The sequence below is a fragment of the Thalassophryne amazonica genome, chromosome 17 (assembly GCF_902500255.1).
Source record: "Thalassophryne amazonica chromosome 17, fThaAma1.1, whole genome shotgun sequence".
NCBI lineage: Eukaryota > Metazoa > Chordata > Actinopteri > Batrachoidiformes > Batrachoididae > Thalassophryne > Thalassophryne amazonica.
This window is the reverse complement of record NC_047119.1, coordinates 22584013-22611426: the sequence shown is the minus strand read 5'-3', so window position 1 is coordinate 22611426 and position 27414 is coordinate 22584013. Positions and strand designations below refer to the sequence as shown.

The 27414-nt window shown below is 39.8% G+C and overlaps 4 protein-coding genes across 7 annotated transcripts in view; 3 read left to right on the top strand and 1 right to left on the bottom strand.

Moving 5' to 3' along the window:
* bxdc2 (brix domain containing 2) lies at nt 1-12852 on the top strand. Its single transcript, XM_034191781.1, has 10 exons — nt 1-165; nt 502-613; nt 5016-5059; nt 5135-5205; nt 5315-5364; nt 5465-5538; nt 7909-7959; nt 8592-8693; nt 12115-12243; nt 12419-12852. The coding sequence occupies exons 1-10, from the start codon at nt 1-3 to the stop codon at nt 12683-12685; spliced, it is 1065 nt and encodes a 354-aa protein (XP_034047672.1). The 3' UTR covers nt 12686-12852.
* Nucleotides 9735-22574, top strand: LOC117529083 (UPF0729 protein C18orf32 homolog). 3 transcript variants are annotated; one of them, XM_034191787.1, is made up of 5 exons: nt 9735-9747; nt 12690-12694; nt 20935-20960; nt 22086-22300; nt 22438-22574. In XM_034191787.1, the coding sequence occupies exons 4-5, from the start codon at nt 22121-22123 to the stop codon at nt 22501-22503; spliced, it is 246 nt and encodes an 81-aa protein (XP_034047678.1). In that variant the 5' UTR covers nt 9735-9747; nt 12690-12694; nt 20935-20960; nt 22086-22120; the 3' UTR covers nt 22504-22574. The 3 variants fall into 3 exon arrangements, with proteins under 3 accessions (XP_034047678.1, XP_034047677.1, XP_034047676.1); XM_034191786.1 differs by lacking the exons at nt 9735-9747; nt 12690-12694 and adding an exon at nt 13435-13445; XM_034191785.1 differs by lacking the exons at nt 9735-9747; nt 12690-12694 and having other exon boundaries at nt 20833-20960.
* On the bottom strand, nt 13450-20816 carry rad1 (RAD1 homolog (S. pombe)). The gene is made up of 7 exons (XM_034191784.1): nt 20773-20816; nt 18236-18437; nt 16666-16774; nt 14968-15125; nt 14750-14850; nt 13912-14010; nt 13450-13645 (listed from the first exon to the last, which is right to left on the bottom strand). The coding sequence occupies exons 2-7, from the start codon at nt 18428-18430 to the stop codon at nt 13468-13470; spliced, it is 840 nt and encodes a 279-aa protein (XP_034047675.1). The 5' UTR covers nt 18431-18437; nt 20773-20816; the 3' UTR covers nt 13450-13467.
* A 3267-nt stretch (nt 22575-25841) lies between the features above and the next one.
* Nucleotides 25842-27414, top strand: part of dym (dymeclin) — a 117940-nt gene continuing 116367 nt past the window's right edge. The window contains exon 1 of one of the 2 annotated variants that reach the window (XM_034192258.1): nt 25842-26046. The gene's annotated coding sequence lies outside the window, so the exon portion shown is untranslated. The remainder of the gene's footprint in view (nt 26047-27414) is intronic. The other variant, XM_034192257.1, reaches the window with a different exon arrangement.

The window sequence follows — 27414 nt, the reverse complement described above, 5'->3', positions numbered from 1 at the left end:
ATGCTGCGCGAAAACATGTCGGCGCTGAAAAGAAAACGTGGAGGACGTGGTCCGGTTAATAAAAAGACCAAGAAGGCCAAATTTGTAGCAGACAGAGGTGAAATACAGAGAGAAGCTGAAGAAGAGAAGAAAAATGAAGTCACCGTCCCAGCACCAGTTTCTTCTGTAAGTGTCGGTGTGTGATTTGAGGACTTGTTGGTTCGAACGGGAGAAGTGTAGCTAAACGTGTTTTTTTTTTTTTTTTTTTTTGCGCTTTTGGGCCATTTTATACCGTCTCAAAATCCTAAAATATCATATTAAAATATGACTTGTGTCTGTGTTAATGGATACAATGGTAAAAAAAAAATGCCTTGAAATGATTGAGCACAAATCGGTTTTGCTTTGTTTTCCTGCCACACAAGAACTTGAAACTTTACAATATACAGCTGCCACAATTGTTTCACCTACTCAATTGCAAATCCATGGTCATGCCTAAATTCATATATTCTGTAATCTGCACAGGGGAAGTGGACAAACAAGGAAAGAGTTCTTATTTTCTCCTCAAGGGGCATCAACTTCAGAACAAGACACTTGATGAAAGACCTGAGGACAATGATGCCACATTCCAAAGCAGGTTTGTTCCATGAACATTAGCTGTTCACATGGTATACAAATGATGAATGTTTACGAGTTCTTGACCTGTACGTTTGTTTTCAGAGCTCTGTGATATTAAGTGGCCTTCCTTCATTAAATATTATTTTGTGCATAACCATCAAATTCATAATTATCCGACCAGGCAGGCTGTGCATTTACCTTTGCATCGAGCGATTTGTTATCAGCATCACATCAGATACCATGGCGTTAAATCTTGGAATGATACGGTACATCTTGTAAATCCGTCTATCACCTAATATACATATAAAAGTGGACTAAAAGCAAATATCCTGCAGGAGTATTTACAATGACTTGTTATAATCTGGATAAAATGGTGTAATTCCGTTGTATTCTGTTATGTTTGCTTTGTTAGGGAGTGGATTCTGTATAAGCTTTTTTGGCTTCCACCACTCCCTTGCACATTACTTATATTGTATTTTTTTCCTCTTTTATTGTTTTATGTATATACATTATTTTTGTATGAGTTTTATTTTGTGCTAAATAAACAAATCAAAAATCAAATCAATCAATGGTACCCCATTAAAATATTCTTTCCATGAAAAAAATTCATTATTTGTTTTATATACAACCCCAGTTCCAATGAAGTTGGGATGTTGTGTAAAATGTAAATAAAAAAAGAATACAATGATTTGCAAATCCTCTTCAACCTATATTTAATTGAATACATCACAAAGACAAGATATTTAATGTTCAAACTGATAAACTTTATTGTTTTTGTGCAAATATTTGCTCATTTTGAAATGGATGCCTGCAACACGTTTCCAAAAAGCTGGGACAGTGGTATGTTTACCACTGTGTTACATCACCTTTCCTTCTAACAACACTCAATAAGTGTTTGGGAACTGAGGACACTAATTGTTGAAGCTTTGTAGGTGGAATTTCTTCCTATTCTTGCTTGATGTATGACTTCAGTTGTTCAACAGTCCGGGGTCTCCGTTATCGTATTGTGCACCACACATTTTCAATGGGCGACAGGTCTGGACTGCAGTCAGGCCAGTCTAGTAGCCAAGTGCTTGCTCACAGGGGGTCGTTTTGACCGTTGGGGTTTTACATCATTATTGTATGGCCTTGCCTTACAATATAAAGCGCCTTGGGGCAACTGTTTGTTGTGATTTGGCGCTATATAAAAAAAAAATTGATTGATTGATTGATAGTACCAGCACTCTTTTACTACGTGTTACAACAGCCACGCTGTTGTAACACGTGCAGAATGTGGCTTGGCATTGTCTCGCTGAAATAAGCAGGGACGTCTCTGAAAAAGATGTTGCTTGGATGGCAGCATGTGTTGCTCCAAATCCTGGATGTACATTTCAGCATTGATGGTGCATCACAGATGTGTAAGTTGCCCATGCCATGGGCACTAACACACCCCCATACCATCACAGATGCTGGCTTTTGAACTTTACGCTGGTAACAATCTGGATGATCTGGAGGACACAACGTCCATGATGTCCAAAAACAATTTGAAATGTGGACTCATTAGACCACACCACATTCTTCCACTTTGCGTCTGTCCATTTCAAATGAACTCGGGCCCAGAGAAGGCAGCAGCGTTTCTGAATGCTGTTGATGCTGGACGCTGTTTCGCTTTGCATGAAAATTCAGTAAGGTATATGGTAGAGTTTTAAAAACAGTCCTGCTGATGTAGTCCGTATCTGGCACCATGCATTTTCTTCTTCGTGTACAGGCTGCCGTCTGCGTTCCACAACAGAAATTCTTCAAGCTTTTCATTCGACAGCTCTTGTACTTCAGCTACAGACGTCCCAGCGAATACTGCAAAATGACTCCAGGCAGTTTACGGTGTACTGATAATAATAAACTTGTTTAAATTGTCGTCTGTCACCAAAAGAAACCCCACCATGTTTGTTTTTAAGCTAAACACCATCACTGCTTGTGTGAGCACACCCGGTGGTCACGGTGTGCGATAGCGTAAAAGGTATAGTCCCAAAATTGCACGCTAAATGAAACACAATGGTAAATGGTATGAATAATCCATGTCATGTGACATACAAACCACCAATCAAATGGCAAGGATCTATTTTGGCATAATCGGTTATTGAGAATCTGAACAGAAATGTCTCAAACTCATCAGTCAGAATGTAACGGGCAACTCAGAATGAAAAGGATGGTGCACATGAATCCGATAGATAGGAAAATATTGGTGCTTCTTGGTGATGTAAGCACTCAGTGTACTCTTGTAGTAAAATCTTTCCCTGCCTCTATGAAGTTGTGATTGGTGTAACTACAGACAGAATTTGCACAATCCCCACTTTCTGCAGTCACATCTACAGAAGCCTGTAACACCTTCATCTGCCTACTCCAGATTAATTGTACAGTTTCATAATTGTGTTTCTTAATGATTGATGTAAATTAATCCTGTCCCTCCCAACTCTTCTGTACTTTGCTGCATGGTGAAACCGTCTGATAAGACCGATGATTAAGTTGTGCACATATCATTTATCACAGAACCTACTGTGGACAAACTGTATCTGCATGAATTACCGACCAATTCCCATTTAATTCAAAATGGGAGCCTTGCTACTGTCAAGACATGAAGTTTGTAAAATGTGTAAAGAACGATTATAATTTTGCTTGGGCTGAAGAGGATTAATTCTAAGACATATTCAGTGACTTGGACATGTTCATGTGCCTATCCCCTAACTTGTCAGAAGAAAACTGACTGTAAAAGTGACTATTTGCATTCACGATAATCCTGACATTTAGTTAGTCACATTACTTTGCCGAATTATTGGACACCCTGTTGGCAGCAATTGAGAGCTGAGTGAGGAAATGGAGTGTCTGGGGTTGCAATTGTCCAGGTCGCTCAGTGGATAAGGAGCAGGCCTGCCAATATGTAGACCTAAGTTTGAATGCTGTTGGTTTGTGTTTGGACAAGACACTTAAACTATTATGTTTCAGTCCACCCAGCTGCAAAATGGGTCCGCACAGGATGCCATGTGCGCGATAGACTGGTGTCCCATCCAGGGAGATTTGTCGGCTTGCATCCATTTCATGCCTCAGGGCCAAAGAGGACTTAGATTTTTGGATTGAGACTAAAATCTAAGCTTTCAGTGACTTCCTCTTGTCACCCATCAGAAGTGTATCTGTATGTGTTGAACTTGTAAAGACATTCACTTATCTCAGCAGTGGCTTTCATGTTTCCAGTTCCTCTGCCTTTGAGGTTTAGACGCTCTTGGGAAGAACTTATGGAGTCATGAGGTCACTGGACAGGGGAGTTTGGTGATGATATCTTTGCAACAGAATGGAGGTCCAAGTTTTTCCAGTCCTGGGGCTTCATGTCTTACTGTATGCTTGAAAGGCTTTCATGCCAACCTTAGGTGACAGCTGGATTTCTTTGGTGCTAGTTCTCTTTGGAATATGATTGTGTTCCACTGGAATGGGAAGTTGGGGTCCCTGACTGGAGCTGTTGCCCCTGTGACCCGACCCCAGATAAGCGGTTGAAGATGAGTGAGTGACCACTGGAATGACTTCATGTCAAAGGAGTGGTTACTTGAGGAGACTCAGATGCAGATTATCACTTGCTTTGTGAGGGAGCATCACTTGAGACATTTTGGACATGAGGTACATTTCTCTGCACGAGATCCAATGTGGAGGTGTTGAGGTGCCTTATTGCTGAGGGCTCCAGTGGCTGGAGAAAGCCAAGGACACTTCCACACCTTCCCTGGCTGCAACAAATGTTTATTTCCAGTGGGTGGGGATCAACAGGTTGTCTGCCAGGGTTACCAACTGAGGACCCACAACAATTCTGCGTTTGATCCAGCGAAACAGCCTGCACACAGACTTGAATTGACCAGTTACTTAGAAGCTATGAAAATGGAGGGAGTATATAAAAATGGCTGTAATGTGTAAATAGAAAATTCAATATTTTGTTAAATCCCTTGAATGAAAGAACATCTTGATTGTTTTGCTTCAAATTGATTGCGTTTGTGTACAGAGGCAAAATGTAAAAAAATTCTAGATATTTGTATTCTTTAGATTAACATATAAATGGGTGATGTTAAAGATGATTAGAAGAAACAGAAAGTTTTCTACGTTTATCTCCTTGAGCCTATGTGGGCCTTTGCAGTGGCGGTATCTGCACTTCACATCACGGTTTTCTGTCTGTAGTTAAAATCTCGGTTTTGCTGGTAGAAGTTATTATTGCCATACTAATCTCAGCTGATTAGTGTTCCTCTTGTTTACTCGAGTCACAGATAAGTACAGTCTCGATGGTGTGGATGAGAAAAATCTTTGGAGCTTCATGTATTTTCTGTTACTTTGATGGGAACATACATAGTTACTCTACAAATGAAGTGCAAGTTCCTGAAGTTTTGTAACGTTTTTGCTTGTTTGTTTTCCAGATACAAAGATGGATAGAAAGGACAAGCTGTTGGTAATTAATGAGGTAAATATACTGTTTTAAAATTTGAACATATCTATATTCACAAGTTAAAAGTTAAAGATAATCATCTTTTCCCAGGTGTGTGAAATCAAAAACTGCAACAAGTGTCTCTTTTTTGAGGCAAAGAAAAAACAGGATCTCTATATGTGGTGAGTATTTAATTTTTGCTAAAATCTCAAAATTGTAAAATGATCTTTGTTGTTGTGTCGCATGTCAAATATTAAGTGTTTTAAAACCTGTTTTTTCTTAACTTTATAGGATTTCAAACTGTCCAAACGGACCATCAGCAAAGTTTCTGGTTCAGAACGGTAAATTTCTTTTGTCATTGTCCTAAAGAGAGGTTGGCAGCATTACAGTTTAGCAGTTTTACACGATGAGGAACACTCTTTGTTTTTATGTGCTCCACAGTCCACACACTGGCTGAACTCAAAATGACAGGAAACTGCCTTAAAGGATCCAGACCGCTCCTGTCATTTGATCCTGTGAGTACCTGGAAATTTGGGGCACATTGAGACCAAAACATACAGCCAGTTGAAGGCCAAACGCTTAGTTTTTAATTAGTTTCCCATGCATTTCCTTACCCGAGTGCCTTTATGTTTATTGCTGATACACAGCCAGTCAGTCTTTTTATCAATTTAATATCAGTAAGAACCTGTGCCGGAGCAAACTTTAACTTCAACTATACATTACTAGTGTAACATAGTTAATCTTATATTAAGAGAGGACAGTTATAATGTACACAGTCACTTACAGTGTTGGGAAAACATGCACAATTTCCGAACTGTTTTGGGTAATATGAACAGTAAAATCTTCCCTTACCTGCACTGAGATTTATTTTTCCCAGGTCTGTAACCTGATCATTTCCAAGTTGTACACTATTCCCAAGTGTGTAACAATCAGTCAATGGATAATGATGCTGCAGTAAATATGCTATTCCAAACATGTTTGTTCATACTAATGACGTGTCCTAAATGCACTTGTTTGCTTTTCTAAGTGTGAGGTCATACTGTGGTTTTGATAGAAATGTGGTTAATTGTTCGGCCCTTAATTTGACCCATGATGAACCTGAAATGTACATGTTGATGGAACTGGATACAGAATTGCTCAGTTTCACTGGTATTCATGATTTTCACCTCAGTTGCAGTAATGTTTCTGATATTTTCACCTCTAAGTTGGGTTGATGTTAGTGTAGCAGCTTGTACGTTCTCTGCTTCTGTGTTGTTATGATTGACTCCCCCCACTCAGGACTCAAACTCATGATCTCCGGCATGGCAGGCAGATACTCTGACTACAACCCCTGGCAAAAATTATGGAATCACCGGCCTCGGAGGATGTTCATTCTGTTTAATTTTGTAGAAAAAAAGCAGATCACAGACATGACACAAAACTAAAGTCATTTCAAATGGCAACTTTCTGGCTTTAAGAAACACTATAAGAAATCAAGAAAAAAAGATTGTGGCAGTCAGTAACGGTTACTTTTTTTAGACAAAGCAGAGGAAAAAAATATGGACTCACTCAATTCTGAGGAATAAATTATGGAATCACCCTGTAAATTTCCATCCCCAAAACTGACACCTGCATCAAATCACATCTGCTCGTTGACATTGACCCTATGTCATGAAATTGACCCTATGTGTCTTTTTGCAAGGAATGTTTTCAGTTTTTGCTCTATGGCAAGATGCATCATCTTCTTGAAAAATGATTTCATCATCCTCAAACATCAGAAAAGTGTCCAAAATATCAACGTAAACTTGTGCATTTATTGATGATGTAATGACAGCAATCTCCCCAGTGCCTTTACCTGACATGCAGCCCCATATCATCAATGACTGTGGAAATTTACATGTTCTCTTCAGGCAGTCATCTTTATAAATCTCATTGGAACGGCACCAAACAAGTTCCAGCATCATCACCTTGCCCAATGCAGATTCGAGATTCATCACTGAATATGACTTTCATCCAGTCATCCACAGTCCACGATTGCTTTTCTTTAGCCCATTGTAACCTTGTTTTTTTCTGTTTAGGTGTTAATGATGGCTTTAGTTTAGCTTTTCTGTATGTAAATCCCATTTCCTTTAGGCGGTTTCTTACAGTTTGGTCGCAGACGTTGACTCCAGTTTCCTCCCATTCGTTCCTCATTTGTTTTGTTGTGCATTTTCGATTTTTGAGACATATTGCTTTAAGTTTTCTGTCTTGACGCTTTGATGTCTTCCTTGGTCTACCAGTATGTTTGCCTTTAACAACCTTCCCATGTTGTTTGTATTTGGTCCAGAGTTTAGACACAGCTGACTGTGAACAACCAACATCTTTTGCAACATTGTGTGATGATTTACCCTCTTTTAAGAGTTTGATAATCCTCTCCTTTGTTTCAATTGACATCTGTCGTGTTGGAGCCATGATTCATGTCAGTCCACTTGGTGCAACAGCTCTCCAAGGTGTGATCACTCCTTTTTAGATGCAGACTAACAAGCAGATGTGATTTGATTTTTTTCCTCTACTTGGTCTAAAAAAGTAACCGTTACTGACTGCCACAATCTTTTTTTCTTGATTTCTTATAGTGTTTCTTAAAGCCAGAAAGTTGCCATTTGAAATTACTTTAGTTTTGTGTCATGTCTGTGATCTGCTTTTTTTCTACAAAATTAAACAACTGAATGAACATCCTCCAAGGCCGGTGATTCCATAATTTTTGCCAGGGGTTGTAGTCGGCTAAAACCCGGGCTCTGCTCTGAGTGGCCAGAGAATCCTTTTGGTTGTCGGGGGAGTGAGGCCTATTGTCACATTAGCAATTCATAGATTGTCAGACTCTGAGTAACTGCATTTAAATTTTTTTTTTTTTTTTTTCCCTACTATAGAAATTTGACAAAGAGCCTCACTACACTTTACTAAAGGAGCTCTTCACACAGGTACTTTTCAGAATCCAGAATATACATATCGATTGTTGCTGCATTTTAGCTGCACACAGCAGAACGTGTTTCTGGCTGTAACTTGGTTTGATGTAGCAACTGGTCATTCTTACTGAATTAGGATAGTCATACATTTTAACACATTGATTGGTACTGATAATATTTTGTCCAAATGGTGACCATAACCGTGACAGGCTTCACTTATTGTTGATGGCTAAGCAGATGGGGCTGGGTGGTATAGCCTAAAATTTATGTTGCAGTATAATTTGAAATATAGACTAAGTGTATATATTGCGATATACTCTTTGGTACATAAATTTCTATATGTGTTTCTGAATGGGTGACATACTCCCATAGCAAATGCATTTCAGCACGAAGCTATATTCTTAACTGTTGAGAAATTTCATACAGTATAGAACGCCCTTTTAAGATCATTTATTAGTTAAAGGGAAAAACAGAACAAAAAAACCTTTCAAGGAACATCTGAGCAGTGCAACACATTTCCTTCTGGATAATAATATAATGTGATGGGTAGATTATTTTGTATTATCTGCCATGTTTACCGCCCACCTCTATTAGAAGATGACTTCTGTAAAATGTAATAGAGGCTTAATTTTTTTCTTTGCTGTCAGACATTTTCGACTCCACGCTACCACCCGAAGAGTCAGCCGTTTGTGGACCATGTCTTCACATTCACCATTGCAGACAACAGGATATGGTTTAGAAACTACCAGGTAAAGTCTATCACGTCTCTTTGTAAAGGGTCCTGGAACTAAACAAGTATTTTATTTTTTCTTGGCCAATAGTGATTATTAGTAATGAAAGAGGTTGATAACTGATATTTGGAGCTAGAATTGTAACTTTAAAATTTACAGTAATGCAAACTAGAAAATGTCCTTTAAATGCTACTATGAGCAGCAGCGACCTTGGCGGCCACTAGACCTTGACTTTGGAAATGAAACAAACTGACAAACCAGCTAATTTCAAACATCTGTTCCTCCTTTTGCATTATGTATGTGATATTATTTTTAGATGAGCAAAACAAATTTGCTTTTTGTGTTGATCTGGTGCATCACAGGTAACTAAAGTTTAATCAGTGTATGACAGCGTTTACTGTTTATAGTGTTAATAAACTGGAGAGGACAGACTTATTTACTGTATGTGTTCATTCACTACATGTTACAGGATACATGTTAAAATACTGGAGAACAGAATCTTTCGACATTTTAAGTGTGCAGGGAGCTTCTACCTGCATTTGGTACAAATGTCATAGACTTAAAAAAAAATGGCAAAGGCTATTCGCCCAACCGTTGGGCAGATAAATATAATGTCTTACCTTATTCCCCCAACCATGAGAGTGTATTTGACACGTTTTGTGCATCTAAACTACATTTTTTACACCACTTTAAGGCTCTATTCCAGCATGAAAAGTGACGTTTTTTGACACATTTAACGGTGTCGTCTTTAATTACTGCAAAAAAAAAACAGCAATGGATGAAAGCAGACAAACTGCATTTTGAGCAGAAGCCTGTTAACGACGAAACAGTTTTTATGAACAAAATAATGCTTGTTGCCTGTAAGATGGTGTTAGTTTGACAAAGTTCCCTGGGTGTGAAGAGCCAAACAGAACCGCTTTAGATAACAGCGCTCTGCAGGCTGCGAACCCTCCGGTGAGAAAATATCCATCGGGAGCGTTGGTGCACAGCCATTTTCAGATCTCTCTAGAGATGTTCAGTTGGATTCAGGTCTGGGCTCTGGCTGGGCTGCTCAAGGACATATTTCTTGGCTGTGTGCTTAGGGTCAGTGTCCTGCTGAAAGATGAACCGTCACCCCAGTCTGAGGTCAAGAGCACTCTGGAGCAGGTTTTCATCCAGGATGTCTCTGCACATTGCTGCATTCATCTTTCCCTCAATCCTGACTAGTCTCCCAGTTCCTGCTGCTGAAAAACATCCCCACAGCATTATGCTGCCACCACCATGCTTCACTGTAGGGATGGTGCCTGGTTTCCTCCAAACATGACGCCTGGCATTCACACCAGAGTTCAGTCTTTGTCTCATCAGACCAGAGAATTTTGTTTCTCATGGTCTAACAGTCCTTCAGGTGCCTTTTGGCAAACTCCAGGTGGGCTGCCATGTGCCTTTTACTAAGGAGTGGCTTCCGTCTGGCCACTCTACCATACAGGCCTGATTGGTGGATTGCTCCAATTTCAATTTATTTTCATTTATATAGCACCAAATCACAACAAAGTTGCCTCAAGGCGCTTCACACAAGTAAGGTCTAACCTTACCAACCCCAAGCACACAGGCAACAGTGGTAAGGAAAAACTCCCTCTGATGAATATGAGAAAGAAGCCTCAAGCAGACCAGACTCAAAGGGGTGACCCTCTGCTTGACAACCAGAGATGGTTGTCCATATGGAAGGTTCTCCTCTCCACAGAGAAATGCTGGAGCTCTGACAGACTGACAGTCAGGTTCGTGCTCACCTCCCTGACTAAGGCCCTTGTCCCCGATCGCACAATTTAGATGGGTGGCCAGCTCCAGGAAGAGTCCTGGTGGATCTGAACACCTTCCGTTTACGGATGATGGAGGCCACTGTGCTTCATTGGGACCTTCGGAGCAGCAGAAATGTTTCTCTACCCTTTCCCGGGTTTGTGCCTTGAGACAATCCTGTCTTGGAATTTAAATATTTGAATTTAAGAAAAAGTAGCACATGTATGTCCAGAGATTAAAGAGGTCAAGTTGAGTCCTTAGGATGATCCAGGGTTCAATTTTCCATTAAACCGGAAAATCACTTTGGCCCTTTTGGAAAGTTTCTTCATCCCAGAATTGCTCCCAGTAAACATTTGAGCACATGTACAGCAGCATGCTGTCATCAGTGAGTGATTGAGCGGGTGGCAGAATGTGAGGCGTCATTGGGTGGGAAAAGGTGGTATGTATTTGCATAGTTGGCATGTTGTTGGGTAAATAAGATGAGCAGACATAAGCTCTTTGCTGTCAGAATGGCAAAGTACAAACCTAAATCTGCTGCTCTTTAAATACATTGAACACATAACAGTAGTGTTCAGAATAATAGTAGTGGTATGTGACTAAAACATCCAGTTTTTCTACTTTTTTTTTACTAATAGCCCAATTTCATAGCCTTAAGAGTGTGCATATCATGAATGCTTGGTCTTGTTGGATTTATGAGAATCTACTGGTACCTTGTTTCCCATGTAACAATAAGAAATATACTCAAAACCTGGATTAATCTTTTTAGTCACATAGCACTACTACTATTCTGAACACTACTGTAATTGGTGAGACTAAGGAACAATATGTGGCAAAATGTTTATTAGTTGGCCTTCTCATCCATAATCAACAATCAGTAAGAACAGTCAAGTAAAACTAGTTCAGCTGGTCATCATGTCATGAAGACTGGCGCCTAAATTATGTAAATCAGAGTTTAGAACCGAGTCACGTTTAGTCCATAAAGCTCCTACCTGAACCTGTAGTGCATATGTTGATTTCTTAAAAATAGAGACCTGCCTGGTCCAAAAGAAGCACCTGATTTTAAAATGCAGTGAGACCAGAACAAAATCCATATGCTTCATTCCTTGATGAGCAGTGGCACTTTCTGACATTGTATGTTGCCCATTGCATATTTAATTCTTAGTGCTGATTGCACGCGTCCTGGTAGGCAGTGTGTTGGTCAGGTTGGCTGTGTATCTACTTCCGAAACAGAAGGTTCCTAGATCAGGACCACCCCTGCCTATTCTTCATGTAAAAGAGAGTTGCATCAGTTGTGGCATCTGATGTAAAACATGTCAAATCAACATGCTGATCTGCTGTGGCAACCCCCAGCAAAAAGGGAACAGCTAAAAGAACTTATATTCTGCTACAACCCTTAAACCTACCAAGGTTTCAATAAAATGTATTCCATATTGGATGGTCCCCTTTCAGTTACCATGCAGCTTCAATGTGGTTTAACAACTGTGAGGTGTCATGTTTTTTTTTTTTGTTGTTGTTTTTTTCCCCTTCTTGTTTTGGTTGATCCTGTTACGTGTCGCTACAGGAACTCAACCATCACTATATCATCCTGTCTTCTTCTCACACCTGGCCAACTTCCAACGCAACTTGTGCAGTGTTTGCTCTGAAGATGTGTGTTTGCCACTTTCAGATTATTGAGGAAGACGCTTCTCTAGTGGAGATTGGGCCTCGCTTTGTCCTCAACCTCATCAAGATCTTTCAGGGGAGCTTTGGAGGACCCACACTCTACGAAAGCTCAAGCTTTCAGTCTCCTAACATGGTAAATTCCATTAAATGCCATATCAGTGCCAGTGAAAAAAGAAATTAACATTTGATATTAAAAATTTAATGTTCATATCAATATATTAAAGATTTGGGTTTCACATCCCAATTAAATGCATGCTGTATGATTTAAGTTGTCTGATCATTTTCGTTTCTTTTTTTCACGCGTACAGCAGCGGCGACTGATCCGAATGACTGCATCAGCCAGAATGCGTGAGAAGCAGATGGTGAAGGAGCTCCAAAAAATGAAGAAGACTGAAGTGAAAGATGATTTGAACACAGATGTTGCAGCCGACGTCTTTTTAACACCAGCAGAGGAGAAGCCTGTTCGTATCGAGACAGAACCACCAGAACCAAAGGTGGTCAAAAAGAACAAACACAAGCCTTTCAAAAGACAAAGGATGCAGAAGGCACGCAGACAACCGTACGGACAGACTTAAAAAGTTAATGTCATATACTGTTTTCTAGGAATTGAAAAATCGTTTGTCTTCAGTTTCCCTTTTCATATGTTGTGGATTTAAAAAGTTTTCATTTTACTGAATTCCACTCAGGAGTGTTCAGATTGTATTTGCCCAATAAGGACTCAGCTTTGATCCTTTAATAAAAGGGGGGAAAAAAAATCCTTCAGTATAAAATGATTTATTTAAATTGAACTTGTTTTTAGTATCTGATGTTCACTTTAAAACAAGTGACTGTACAGATGCACCTAATGAATGCATGAAACCTGGTCTACACATGTATCCGCTATAGCTGGACTACAAACCCAATGAACACCTGATTTAGGTGCATAAATGGGCTGTACATCAATCACATGAAGCAGTGGGGTTTTGAAGGCTTTAAAGGTGGCAGACTGTGATAAAGTGCTCTGAGAACATCTTTGTTCCAGTGTAGAAAGAAAAATTTCAGAACCAAATCATGTTTACATGCAGACTGAGTTAAACTTAAAAATAGTGCAGCCTCAAAAACTTATTGTGACCAGTGTGTAACAGTAGTATGAATACACAAATGGTGGGTGTGGTCATCTTTCCATTGGTCTGGTACCAAATCTGTACTCAAATGTGACATGTTGATGTAATCATGCCATCATATTCATGGTGGCCCACATTTGTTAGTAAGTTTTAGTCCAAGTGACTGCAACGTCTGTCGTGGAAGATTTGGCTTTCCATAATGCCACGATAACATGTTGCTGTTGCATTTAATGTTGTGGTGGCAGGTGGACTTGTCAGTCCTCTTCCACCTCCTCATCAGGGCAACAATAATATTCTACAAAACAGATCTGTCCGTCATCATTCCTGACCAGATACTGTAGGGAGAGGAAGCCCCTGCTGTCTGTTCTCACAGACACTTTACAGGACAAAGCCAGAGCCTTGGTAGATGGCTTCAGCAAAGACATCTTATACCTGTTAGAAGACAAGAAAGAACATAAGAGGCAGAGAACATTAAAAGAAACTTAAGTCATATTCCATTAACTGAGCTACTTCAACCATCAAACAATCAACAATGAAATTTATTCTTGAAAAATGCATGAGAAACCTCAAAATGCTACAAATCAGCTGTCAACTTGTGTGGAAAACCTACAAATTGTTCTATGACACAAGGCTGACCATCCATGCTATATTGCTAACATTGCTCTGAAACATGTTCACAACTACCATTATGTTCCAACCTGTTGGTCTGTGTTTTTGTGCACTGGAATAGTTCCATCATGTCTGAATCTTTAGGATAATCATAATGTGCATTTCCAGAGTTTCCAAAAGTGGACAATCTGAAAGGTAGAAAAATAATAAAATTGGAAATTCAAATAATATTTCAAAATAACTTCAGTGATTTCAGAATCAAAAGGTTGCTATATTATTGGTCAACAAATTTTTTTTTTTTCTTGCATGGACTTTGACAACTGATTTAGGGTAATTTTGGGTGCTGAATCCGAAGCTGACCTCAGATTTTTCTACCGCATCACATTTTTTTGCAATCTGCATGTTCTGTATTGATGACTACACAAGTTTCTCATTCACTTACAAGTTTGATGCCATTAATCATGCACAAAAGCAGCTTCAAAAGCATAGTTTTTAAGCCAGGCTCACAAAAAAGTGACCAAGAGGCATAATTATCTGTTATGGTGCCGAAGAGGTGTACGAGACTGCAGCTTTTGCTTCAATGCTTGATATGAGAAGTGTGTTTTCATATCTCAAAAAATGTGATGATTGGGAAAAACTAACACCAAATGCGGACTCAGGGCCCCCAAATTACCCCAAATTTGTTGGAAAAACTCCATGCAAGAAAAATTGTGTTGACCAGTGTTATTTCAACAATTTAACTTCTAGAGAGGTATTTTTGGTAACAGCAGTAGGTAGAACAGTACTTGATGAAAGCGATTTTATTAGAGACAAGCCAACACTATCAACATACACAGCAGTAGAAGCAGGTCTATTTTTGAACTACTTATTTCATATAAAACTACATTCTAATTATAGTCATTGATATGAGTTTGACCATCCACACACCTAAAGTATGGCTGGCTGGGGGACATTGTGATCTGCAGCACCTCGCTGGTCATATCAAGTTCAGAGAAGGCTTCTTTCAGACTCTCTGACAGCAGGATCACCTTTTAAAAGGGTCAGAAAGATGTTAAATACAAGCACTGATGATATACAGAGTGCATCCTGCAAAAATTCAATCTAATAATTTACCTTTGAATTAGTTTGCAAAATGAGCAGTTTACCTTGTTTGTAACGTTGCTGCTGCTAAAGTCAAAGTCGATTGGCTCTTCTGGTTCTTGTGTGTTGATCTTGCACACAGTCACGACTCCACCTTCCTCCAGGAACAGAATCAGAGGGTAACCATAGCCTTTGTAGCACATCCGCAAGGCTGTTGACACTCCTGAAAATATCAGCAGGATGATGACGACGAGGTGAACTACAATCATGCGCCTCCTATCTATGCTGAAAGATGACTAATTAGTCAAGAGAAAACAAGTGTATTTTTACCTTCAGTACATTTTACTGTCCATTTGAACTGTTGGAAAGATGACCACTGATTTTCATTAAAACAGGTGAATATAAACGTTATAAGACACTTTAAGAGCCTATTAAGCTGTGGAGTCAATTGTCAATGTTTAACATGGCATGAAAGGGTGTTTTCAATTTAAAAAAAAAAAAGTCAATTTTTTTAATGTACACTCAACAAAAATATAAACGCAACACTTTTGTTTTTGCTCCCATTTTGTATGAGATGAACTCAAAGATCTAAAACTTTTTCCACATACGCAATATCACCATTTCCCTCAAATATTGTTCACAAACCAGTCTAAATCTGTGATAGTGAGCACTTCTCCTTTGCTGAGATAATCCATCCCACCTCACAGGTGTGCCATACCAAGATGCTGATTAGACACCATGATTAGTGCACAGGTGTGCCTTAGACTGTCCACAATAAAAGGCCACTCTGAAAGGTGCAGTTTTATCACACAGCACAATGCCATAGATGTCACAAGATTTGAGGGAGCGTGCAATTGGCATGCTGACAGCAGGAATGTCAACCAGAGCTGTTGCTCGTGTATTGAATGTTCATTTCTCTACCATAAGCCGTCTCCAAAGGCGTTTCAGAGAATTTGGCAGTACATCCAACCAGCCTCACAACCGCAGACCACGTGTAACCACACCAGCCCAGGACCTCCACATCCAGCATGTTCACCTCCAAGATCGTCTGAGACCAGCCACTCGGACAGCTGCTGAAACAATCGGTTTGCATAACCAAAGAATTTCTGCACAAACTGTCAGAAACTGTCTCAGGGAAGCTCATCTGCATGCTCGTCGTCCTCATCGGGGTCTCGACCTGACTCCAGTTCATCGCCATAACCGACTTGAGTGGGTAAATGCTCACATTCACTGGCGTTTGGCACGTTGGAGAGGTGTTCTCTTCACAGATGATGCCAAGGAGATGTGTTGCACTGCATGAGGCAAATGGTGGTCACACCAGATACTGACTGGTATCCCCCCTCAATAAAACAAAACTGCACCTTTCAGAGTGGCCTTTTATTGTGGACAGTCTAAGGCACACCTGTGCACTAATCATGGTGTCTAATCAGCATCTTGATATGGCATACCTGTGAGGTGGGATGGATTATCTCAGCAAAGGAGAAGTGCTCATTATCACAGATTTAGACTGGTTTGTGAACAATGTTTGAGGGAAATGGTGATATTGTGTATGTGGAAAAAGTTTTAGATCTTTGAGTTCATCTCATACAAAATAGGAGCAAAACCAAAAGTGTTGCATTTATATTTTTGTTGAGTATATATATCTTTTCCAGAACTGAAAAAAGTCTCCTTGGAAAGGTGGGCTCTAAGTGCTGTTCTTTTTTTTCCTGCGTTTCTCACCTTCAATAATTATTTACGACCATTAAGATTTCTTTTGTTGTTACCTGGTGCTGTGCTTCCTCCGAAAATAGTCAGGCAATCCAACAGAACAGTAAGATTAACCTGAAAACCCACCAGATCGTCTTTAATCGTGAATTCCTCAAAGATGTCAGCCTAGAAGGAACACAAACCAAATTTTCTTTTAAATGTCACTATTATAGAGAATACAACACACAAAGTAATTTTTTTAACTTGTTTGGTTCACTAACTATTGCTGCTTTTTGTATAAGTTCCTTGTTGATGCACAATGGTAAAGCTTAGGATTTAATACCTTCAACACATTGTTTCAACACTAATGCAGATAATATCTATCTTAAAGGCCATTGCATACCAGCAGTGAGTAATTCTTTATTTAACATTATTTTTGCTCATTTTTCCAAAGATAATGTTAATGGAGTCTTCTATATCAATATTGGAGTATTGCAAAAAGAAATTGTAATTATTTTCAGAGATCAAACTTGATCCCCAATGTGAATGTATACAACTGAACCATTGTAATTGTAGCTTACAGATGTATAACGTCTTTTGACTGCTCCTGTTAAGGGTCACCACAGGAGTTCATCTGTCTCCATCTCACCCTGTCCTCTGCATCTTCTTGCCACATCAACTGCCTGCATGTCATCCTTCACCACACCCATAAAGCTCCTTTTTTACCTTTCTCTTCTCATTCTGCATGGTGGCTCCATCCTCAGCATCCTTCACTTGATAATATAACCCCCCCATCCCCTTTCTGCTCATGCACAATCTCAATCTCACCTCGCTCACTTTGCTGCCTCCACTGTCCCTCTGATATGCTTATTCCTAATCCTTTCCATTCTTGTCCATCCTGAAGAAAGCCACTGTCAACTTTCATTTCTACTCTTGTGGATACTCTTCTTTCAAAAATCACTCCCGACACTCTTCTCCACACTGCCTGCACTCTCCCCTTTACCTTCAACCACACTCTCCATTACTTTTAACAGTTGGCCCCAAATATTCAAACTCATCCACTTTCACCTCTATTTGAAACCAAAGCATACTTCCACCTCTTTAGGCTTGCCACAACCTGCTCCCAACTACACACTGTAGTCATCTGCAAACATCACAGCCCATAGAAACTCTTGCATTATATCATACAAAGTCCTGTCCATCACCATTGCAAAAAAGAAAGGGTTCAGAGTTGATCCTTGAGGCAATCCAACCTCCACCATTACAAATGAACTGAGACCTCATACTGAGAGTGCCTATGAATGCCTGTCAACTCCAAACCTTATACCTGCTTAATTTGCCAAGCAATAATGAGGGAATGTACCACACCTGGCCACGAAACAGCTTGTCAGTCAATTGTAAAATGACTTATGGCCTCTGAAAATAGAAGAATTATAAAAATGGCTGCAATTCCTAAATGCTTAAATATTAAAAAAAAAAAACATTGAATTAATCTCTAATTATTACATTTTTTGACAATTTAAGGAAGTTAAGTAAACATGCCTAGCTCCTGAGATAATTTGGAGATAAAACACTGATTAATTATCTGTAGGGATGAGCAGTCCCTCTGATTTTCTTGCAGGAATATGCATACGGTTCCTAACACACCTGGATGAAGGCATTGGCTTGTAGACATTTGGAGTCTTCCACAGTAACCTTCAGCCCATTGGGAGTGGCCATGAAGATGGCATGGTCTTTGAAGGCGATTGCTTTCAGCATGTTAGAGAGGTTGCGAGCATTATCCAAACTGGACACAAAAATGTACTGCTCATCATCAGTCTGAGAATGAGTCGACAGAGGCATCACAGCACTGAAACAAAGAAACAGGTTAGAAAGGAATCTACTAATATAAGAAACAGGTTAGTCATCTTGTCCCACAGCAGCCTGAACTTAAGGTTCTTGAAATGGAGCAATATCTCCACCTGGTGGAATTTACCATTAATGCAGGTATAGCAGACTTTTGCCAAGAGCTTGAGTAGCTCATGTTTACATAGACAACATTGACAAAGATTACGTATTACCAGTGGTGTGCCCTTATCGAGCAATTCTACATCACCGTCTTTACACAGGGTAGCACAAATACCTTACGAGCATAGATTACAGGTGTTTCTCAAGATTTTAGATGTGGGTTTAACACATTTTAGCATGGACCATTCAAACATTCTGTATAATGGCATGTTGTCAATCACATGAGATGTAGCAACCCAGTGCCACAATCTTTAAAATGGTCAGTGTGGCAGTTCAGTGTGGCAGTTAGGGGATCTACCAGCTGCTGCAGTGCCCAGTACATACAACATGGAAATGAAAGATGAGAATAAACGTGTCATATACCTTAATGTATGAAAATATATTACTAAAACTTGAGATCCACGTGAATGAAAAAATTGTGCTCTTTGGAATAAATTCATAGTGTGATCCAAAACTTTGTCCCTGATACAGACATAAAATATCTTATTATTAAAATAAGAAAAAAATATATAATTTGTGCTACACTGGCACATGTGGAATGCCAATCAACAGCACACCTACTAAAAGTGCAGCACAAACGTAATGACAACCATAGTACTTTGGCGCTAGCTGGAGTAGCATCTCTTCCAATCTGCTGGCGCCACTTTTCTTCTTTCTGGTTCAGTTGCATCACTCTGGATCAAGTAAAATGAGGGATCTCTCTTTTTATAATTATTCGCCCTATTGAATCTTCGGATCCCGCAAAATCTCAGAGAGGTGGCTTTCACAGTGAGATGTCAACAACACTGAGAACTGCATTGACACGCTCAGATAACGCTGCAATTTAACTGCTGCACAGACAATAGCATTAACATCGCAAGGTAGAACTTAAAGAGGTAAAATTGTGCCTAAAACTAGAGGTGGGCGGATCAATCCTAATACTGATAATATCGATACCAACACTGATATTGATACTGAACGATCCTCGTGTAAAAAGGTCGATACTCAAGCTTTTTGTTTTTCTCCCGCACGCACTGCCTGCTGCGCATGCAGATTCATCAAAGTCTACTCTCTGTCTCTAAGAGCAGCGCTGCGCTGTGTCACACAACACGGAGCAGCGCACCCTTGTATTGTGGTTTGTCAGCCCTCTACCTCAGGAGATTTTGTTTTAAGTTGTGCTGAATGATATTTTTTGAAACAAATGACTGTGATAATAAAGTATTTTGTTGTCACGTACAATGTTTGGCGAAATTCTATCCTCTGTCTTTTGGATCCGTTGGATCTATGAAGCTTAAATATGAAAAAGTATTGGTATCGATATCAGTGATACTGGACCTGTATTTACTTGGTATCAGATCAATACCAAAATTCCCGGTATCGTCCACCTCAACCTAAAACTCTCCTGAATATATTATCTAGGTTTTTAGACATTGTTATTATGTTTGTTTTATGTAAACATGCGAGAATCACAAGTGATTTCACTGTTATTTACAATGGGAATTGCTGTGAGCTGCAATCACTTCCTGTTAATTTCATTCCGGGGGAAAGTATGACCTCTTAACGGCCTGCTTATTGTCCTTTACAACACTGTTAATGCTGTTTGTTCCAGACTAATATATATATATATATATATATATATATATATATATATATATATATATATATATATATATATATATATATACACGATGTATATATAAGATGTCTGAAATTCGGTTTGCCTTTATGAAGTTCCACGCAGGTAGAAGGTAGTAGACACAGATTATTTGTTTAGCAAGTGTTCTCCTGCATGCAGTCTCTTATAAATGTTATGAAATGCATAAAAATTTACATTTTGGTAATATAATGTTCATTTGCAATTGTCGTCATGTGTTTTCTCCATGTTGTTTGATAGCACAAGGGATTATGAGATATCTGAATAGGGCGAATTAGTGCAATCACCAATGTAACAGATTTTGAGTATGATTATATGACAAACCACAGCTTTGAACAGAAACACTGCACATTTTGGTTTACCCTTCGTACTGGTTGCTATGGCACTCAGTGCATTGTGGGAGAGTGCCAACATATAATACTGATAAGCTAAACCCTAAAAATAAGTCTTCTATGTTATGCTATTTGGCACGTAATTTTAGGGACTTTAACCCCACTATCAACTACGCTGCACTACTTTACACAAATAACATTGAGTTACTTACAGAGTTACAAATAAAAAATGCCAGCGCCGCTTCCCGCTTCCTTCCAAATGCGGAAATACGTAAAGCGCATGCGCCGTCGTATTCCAGATCTTTCTGACTGTGCTGAAGTCAGTGACCGACGGCTTAGTTTTGGGTTTGTGTTTATAAAGTACGTGGACGAAGTGTCATTTTGCTGATATCTTGCCAAGGTGAGAGTCTTTATTTTCTTTAAATCCTGGGTGAGACTAAAAGTTTGTAGTCAGGCTAGGTAGGTAGTTAACGGAGCTAATGCTAACACGCGCACACATTTTATATATATATATATATATATATATATATATATATATTACTCGTAGGTTTGGAACGCAACCAGTGCTTGACATTGACAGCTGAAAATTGTCGTCACATGTACAGTACTTGTATAATAAACAGTATGATTGGGAAATGGTCGTGTGAGGACTCCACTGAAAAATACAGGGTCTGTTCATGCTGTACTACACGTCTATTTATGTGGACCGTTCTGAATAAAGATATACAGTTGGCGCCTGTTACATAGGGGAAGAACAAAGCCAGTATCAAGTCATCCTTAACTATTTTTTTCTTTTTAAACTTAATTTTATTTTTGAGTCTTGGTGAAACAAAACCAACCACTCAAGTCTTGGCACTAAAAAGCAAAAGTCATACCAGTTCATGACAAGCAGGTTGACTTTTGCTGTTACGTAATATTCTCTTAAACATAGACGTCACAGACGGTATTTGTTTACAGGCGTAGTTCAAGTAGGCTGCAGTAGGTCTCAATTAATTATGTGAAGAATTATTACATAAGATTTTCTCTGATGATGACTTCTTCTAGGATCGATTAATTTCATTTATTTTTAATCCACAGCTTCCATTAGCCCAAGGTGGGACCTTTAGATCGCTCTACAGACTGAAATGCAACATTTGACAGTCTGGAATAGGTCTGCATGATATGAGGAAAACAATGATGTGCTGTATGATTATACGCTTTTCTGGCTTTTTCACAAACAAAAAGTTTGACAAAATAAAATGCAAATGTTGAGCTCCTGGTTCTGCGTTTCCGCTCTGCTCGCTGTGAAAACACTGTCAGCACTTCAGCTAATGGTCAAATCTTACCTCTCCTCATATTGTGTGCAAATGGTGTTTTTCCTTATTTATTGTGCCAATTGTGAAGCACTACTCTGGAACAAGACAATTTGTAGTGTCTCAGTCCCACCCCCTTGATAAACTGAAATTACTCATGATTTTTGCAATTAAGTGTTGTGCTCCTTTTGTCGACGTTACCATCCCCTTTTTCCTTTCTATTTTTGCTGCAGGCACTTGTTTAGGACAGCCTGTATAAGCTGCAGCCATGGTGTGCATTCCGTGCATTGTCATTCCTGTCCTGCTGTGGGTCTACAAGAGATTCCTGGAGCCTATCATCTATCCTTTCATTTCACCAATAATCAGTCGGTTTTGGACCAAGAAAGCTGTCCAAGAGACGGGCAGTGATGGCCAAAAGGTTACTGAAAAGTGTAATGGAACATGTAAGGTAAGTCACTGAAAACTAATTCAAATGTTAATGAAACCGTGTGTGTGTGTTTGTGTGAGACTTGTTTTGGGGTATACTGTTTCTTGCTTAAGCTTTAAATTTATTTAATTTTTTTTTTTTTAACTCTTGCTTTGCAGCCTGAAAGCAATGGTCTGGTCACCACAGATGGATCTTCTACAGCAGCAGATAAGAAGACTGACTGACATCCTTAAATTATTGTAATGTTCTAAAACACTGTAAATATTTCAATATATAATATAGACTCTATATTGCAGAGAAACTATGAATTAACTCATTAATATTCTTAAAAGGAATGACATAAGTATCTAAAGTTGTCTACCATGTTTCAGTTCTTTTTTTTATTGTGTTGCTCTTAAAATACTGAACTTATTGCAATCAGAAATTGTAATTTTTTTATTCTTGATAAAGCTAACTGTCCTTTTTTTATTTAAATAAAACAGAGATGCATTGATTGAATAAAGAATGTGCGAATGTGTAAAATTGCTCATTCATGATTCATATTTATGTATTTAATGTACTAATGTCATCCAGAAATTGGGTTTCATATTCTAGGTATTTATGCAAACGACAAACACCTCATAGCATGGTGTGCACACTTGTGGACAGTTTTGCTATAATTAACATGCACACGATATGCCTAGCTACTGAATTATTTACACTGTATTGTGGGTCCTTCACACAACCACTAGGGGGCAGTAAATGAAATCACTGTAAAATGAGGATTTTGGCATAATGTACACTCAACAAAAATATAAATGCAACACTTTTGGTTTTGCTCCCATTTTGTATGAGATGAACTCAAAGATCTAAAACTTTTTCCACATACACAATATCACCATTTCCCTCAAATATTGTTCACAAACCAGTCTAAATCTGTGATAGTAAGCACTTCTCCTTTGCTGAGATAATCATTCCCACCTCACAGGTGTGCCATATCAAGATGCTGATTAGACACCATGATTAGTGCACAGGTGTGCCTTAGACTGCCCACAATAAAAGGCCACCCTGAAAGGTGCAGTTTTATCACACAGCACAATGCCACAGATGTTGCAAGATTTGAGGGAGCATTTAATTGGTATGCTGACAGCAGGAATGTCAACCAGAGCTGTTGCTCATGTATTGAATGTTCATTTCTCTACCATAAGCCGTCTCCAAAGGCGTTTCAGAGAATTTGGCAGTACGTCCAACCAGCCTCACAACCACAGACTACGTGTAACCACACCAGCCCAGGACCTCCACATCCAGCATGTTCACCTCCAAGGTCGTCTGAGACCAGCCACTTGGACAGCTGCTGAAACAATCGGTTTGCATAATCAAAGAATTTCTGCACAAACTGTCAGAAACCGTCTCAGGTCAAGACCCCGATGAGGACGACGAGCATGCAGATGAGCTTCCCTGACTCCAGTTTGTCGTAACCGACTTGAGTGGGCAAATGCTCACATTCACTGGCGTTTGGCACGTTGGAGAGGTGTTCTCTTCATGGATAAATTCCGGTTCACACTGTTCAGGGCAGATGGCAGACAGCGTGTGTGGCGTCGTGTGGGTGAGCGGTTTTCTGATGTCAATGTGGATCAAGTGGCCCATGGTGGTGGTGGGGTTATGGTATGGGCAGGCGTCTGTTATGGACGAAGAACAAAGGTGCATTTTATTGATGGCATTTTGAATGCACAGAGATACCGTGATGAGATCGTGAGGCCCATTGTTGTGCCATACATCCAAGAACATCACCTCATGTTGCAGCAGGATAATGCACGGCCCCATGTTGCAAGGATCTGTACACAATTCTTGGAAGCTGAAAATGTCCCAGTTCTTGCATGGCCGGCATACTCACCGGACATGTCACCCATTGAGCATGTTTGAGATGCTCTGGACCGGCGTATACGACAGTGTGTACCAGTTCCTGCCAATATCCAGCAACTTCGCACAGCCATTGAAGAGGAGTGGACCAACAGGCCACAATTGACAACCTGATCAACTCTATGCGAAGGAGATGTGTTGCACTGCATGAGGCAAATGGTGGTCACACCAGATACTGACTGGTATCCCCCCACCAATAAAACAAAACTGCACCTTTCAGAGTGGCCTTTTATTGTGGACAGTCTAAGGCACACCTGTGCACTAATCATGGTGTCTAATCAGCATCTTGATATGGCACACCTGTGAAGTGGGATGGATTATCTCAGCAAAGGAGAAGTGCTCACTATCACAGATTTGGACTGGTTTGTGAACAATATTTGAGGGAAATGGTGATATTGTGTATGTGGAAAAAGTTTTAGATCTTTGAGTTCATCTCATACAAAATGGGAGCAAAACCAAAAGTGTTGCATTTATATTTTTGTTGAGTTTACATACTTTAAATATTGTTGTTATTATTGGATGGCCACCAAAATGGGGGTTTTTCCACTAAAACATCTATAAACAACTTCAATATCACAGAGATTCAATGGGAAGACCATTGCAGGTCACATCAAACTCATTTGTGCCTAAACTAAATTCAGAATGGGTTTAAGATTAAAATGGCTGCCAATAGTCCCTTATCATTAAAAGGTGTTTTAGTGAAGAAAAACAAACAAACAAACAAAAAAAAAACCTATTTTGGTGGCCATCTTGGATAACTGGCTTGAGGCCAGTTTTTATTTTTGGGTACATCCTGATTGTGTTTTGGGGTCATCTAAGGAACCTTAAAAAGTTGGTTTGGTTTATCCTTGGGGGGTGTGCAAAGGTAGTGGTTGTAGCTCCCCTGGTATAAAGGCACCTGAGGGACTCTCAGAAAATCAGAAACAAAATTCTCTGGTATGATGAGACAAAGATTGAACTCTTGGTGTGAAGGCATCTAGAGCAAGCCAGGCACCATCCCTACAGTGAAGCATGGTGGTGGCAGCATCATGCTGTGGGGATGTTTTTCAGCAGCAGGAACTGGGAGACTAGTCAGGAATGAGTGAAAAATGAATGCAGCAATGTACAGAGATATCCTGGATGACAACCTGCTCCAGAGCGCTCTCGACCTCAGACTGGGGCGACGGTTCATCTTTCAGCAGGACAATGACCCTAAGCACACAGCTAAGATGTCAAAGTAGCTTCAGGACAACTCTAAGAATGTCCTTGAGGATCTGAGCACTGACGCTCCCCATCCAACCTGATGGAACTTGAGAGGTGCTGCAAAAAGGAATGGACAAAACTGCCCAAAGATAGGTGCACCAAGCTTGTGGCATCATTTTCAAGAAGACGAGGGTGTAATTGCTGCCAAAGGTCCATCAACAGTTTTGAGCAAAGGGTGCAAATACTTATGTACATGTGATTGCTAAGCTTTCATATTTTTAATAAATTTTCAAAAATTTCAAAGCTTTTTTTTATATGTTGTCATTATGTGGTGTTGTGAGTAGAATTTTGAAGAAAAAAATAATTTCACCCATTTTAGAATAAGGCTCTAACAGCATTCCAAAATGTGGAGAAAGTGAAGCGCATTTTTGTACGTACGACGCCATCAACTCTAGTCGACACTGCTGACGTCATGACGCAAGGGGTGGTAACGTGGAAAACATGGAGGAAAGGAGTAGGTAGAGTAAAGTTAGCTGCTACATATTTGTCAAAATTTCAAATATTTTCGGACTTTCATTATATTTGGTGCGCAGGCTGTGACAGAGTGCTACTGGCTGTTATTAAGCGTCGTTTACTGCGCCTGAGTTGAGGGAGCGCTAATACAGCTGCGAGGAAGCATTTATGAGGTAAGCAGAGCGAATGCTAGCTGCTGCTTCTGGACACTAAATGAGCCACCGGCGAAGTGATAACATTCAACAATCAACAGTTAACCGAGCGTTGGGTTTATTCCAGATTGGGACATGGTGTTTTGGGGTTAAAGCGGAAGTCTGAAGTAGCTACAGAGGCGCACAGCAGTTCACTTGGACACTGTCTCATTAATGACAACATGAGCGTTCTGTGCGTGTCTTTAACCTGCAGTTCATATGAGCAAATGTTGTCTTACCGGGTACAGTTGTATGCTAAAGGTGTGTCAGATCAAGAAAAGGCCTGGTTCTGTACTTGTCTATCCTGTAGTGAGTGGCCTCCCTTATGACCGACTGTAATGGAATTTGACTTGAAATATACACTTTTGTGAAATCTGTTGCTGCAAGTTTCTTGTATGGTTTCTCATCTGAAAAGAAAGTGTACACTACTTTAGATAGGGCTTTACCACAGAGTAACGCATCTTGTCCCACAGATGTTGTAATGTACTATGTAGATACTGTATCGTATAATGCGTGTATGTATGTTTTGCTTTGTGAAGATTCCCGTCCCGATATGTTTTCTTTTTTCTGGTAGCGAGTGAAGTCACCCCATTGCGAACTCGCCCCAGGTGAAGTCACCCCTCTCCACCTATCTATCCATGCTTATTTTCTTATGGCCCAGTCACATGGCATACAATGATTCCTGAACGAAGGGAAAAAGTAAAAAAAAAAAAAAAAAAAAAAGTCACAATTCGTTGAGAAAAGGTGGACGAAAGAGCTTCATCACCGAATAGCCTGCGAAGCAAGAGCGCAAAAGGGACGAAAGAGGAACTAAACAAAACTGAAGCTAACATTGATCTTGACGCTTTAAATGAAATGGGCCTGGAGCCACAACTGAAGCAGTGTGTGTCTGCATCTCTGAGTTCCAGGACTCTGCGCTGGGACGGACCTCATAGTGCCTGAGTCCTGGAGAAACTGCAAACAGAAGCTATTGAGATCTGTGTACACGTCGGTGGGTCCACCTGCTCTGATTCCTCGTCCAGAACAAAAGAGGGATCATCTCCAGTGTCAGAATCCTCACTATCTGTCGACACGCTGCACGCTACATCTTGCTCCAATTTAAAAAAAAAAAAAAAAAAAAAAAAAAAAATGGTGTGCTGTGGTGCTGATCTTTCACTGTATTATGCTACTAAGCCATATATATTGATTATAACACAAAACTGTCAAAAGGGGGAATAAATATAAGTGTACAGGTGATTGAATATATCAGAGCAGTAAATTGATCAGTCCGTGTGAACTGCATTGACGTGCGGTTATTTCCACCAGCTGCAGCTGTGGAAACGTGAATTCTGCCTTCCAGAACAGCTCTTT

Excerpts from the sequence above, each read along its gene's own strand:
- bxdc2 (XM_034191781.1), top strand. The coding sequence starts at position 1 with ATGCTGCGCGAAAACATGTCGGCGCTGAAAAGAAAACGTGGAGGACGT. Across the intron at positions 5,206-5,314 it reads AAACAGGATCTCTATATGTG|GATTTCAAACTGTCCAAACG; the intron begins GTGAGTATTTAA and ends TTAACTTTATAG. Across the intron at positions 5,539-7,908 it reads CGCTCCTGTCATTTGATCCT|AAATTTGACAAAGAGCCTCA; the intron begins GTGAGTACCTGG and ends TCCCTACTATAG.
- rad1 (XM_034191784.1), bottom strand. The coding sequence starts at position 18,430 with ATGCCTCTGTCGACTCATTCTCAGACTGATGATGAGCAGTACATTTTT. Across the intron at positions 16,775-18,235 it reads AAGCCAATGCCTTCATCCAG|GCTGACATCTTTGAGGAATT; the intron begins GTGTGTTAGGAA and ends TGTTCCTTCTAG. Across the intron at positions 14,851-14,967 it reads GCAGCAACGTTACAAACAAG|GTGATCCTGCTGTCAGAGAG; the intron begins GTAAACTGCTCA and ends CCCTTTTAAAAG.
- LOC117529083 (XM_034191787.1), top strand. The coding sequence starts at position 22,121 with ATGGTGTGCATTCCGTGCATTGTCATTCCTGTCCTGCTGTGGGTCTAC. Across the intron at positions 22,301-22,437 it reads AGTGTAATGGAACATGTAAG|CCTGAAAGCAATGGTCTGGT; the intron begins GTAAGTCACTGA and ends CTTGCTTTGCAG.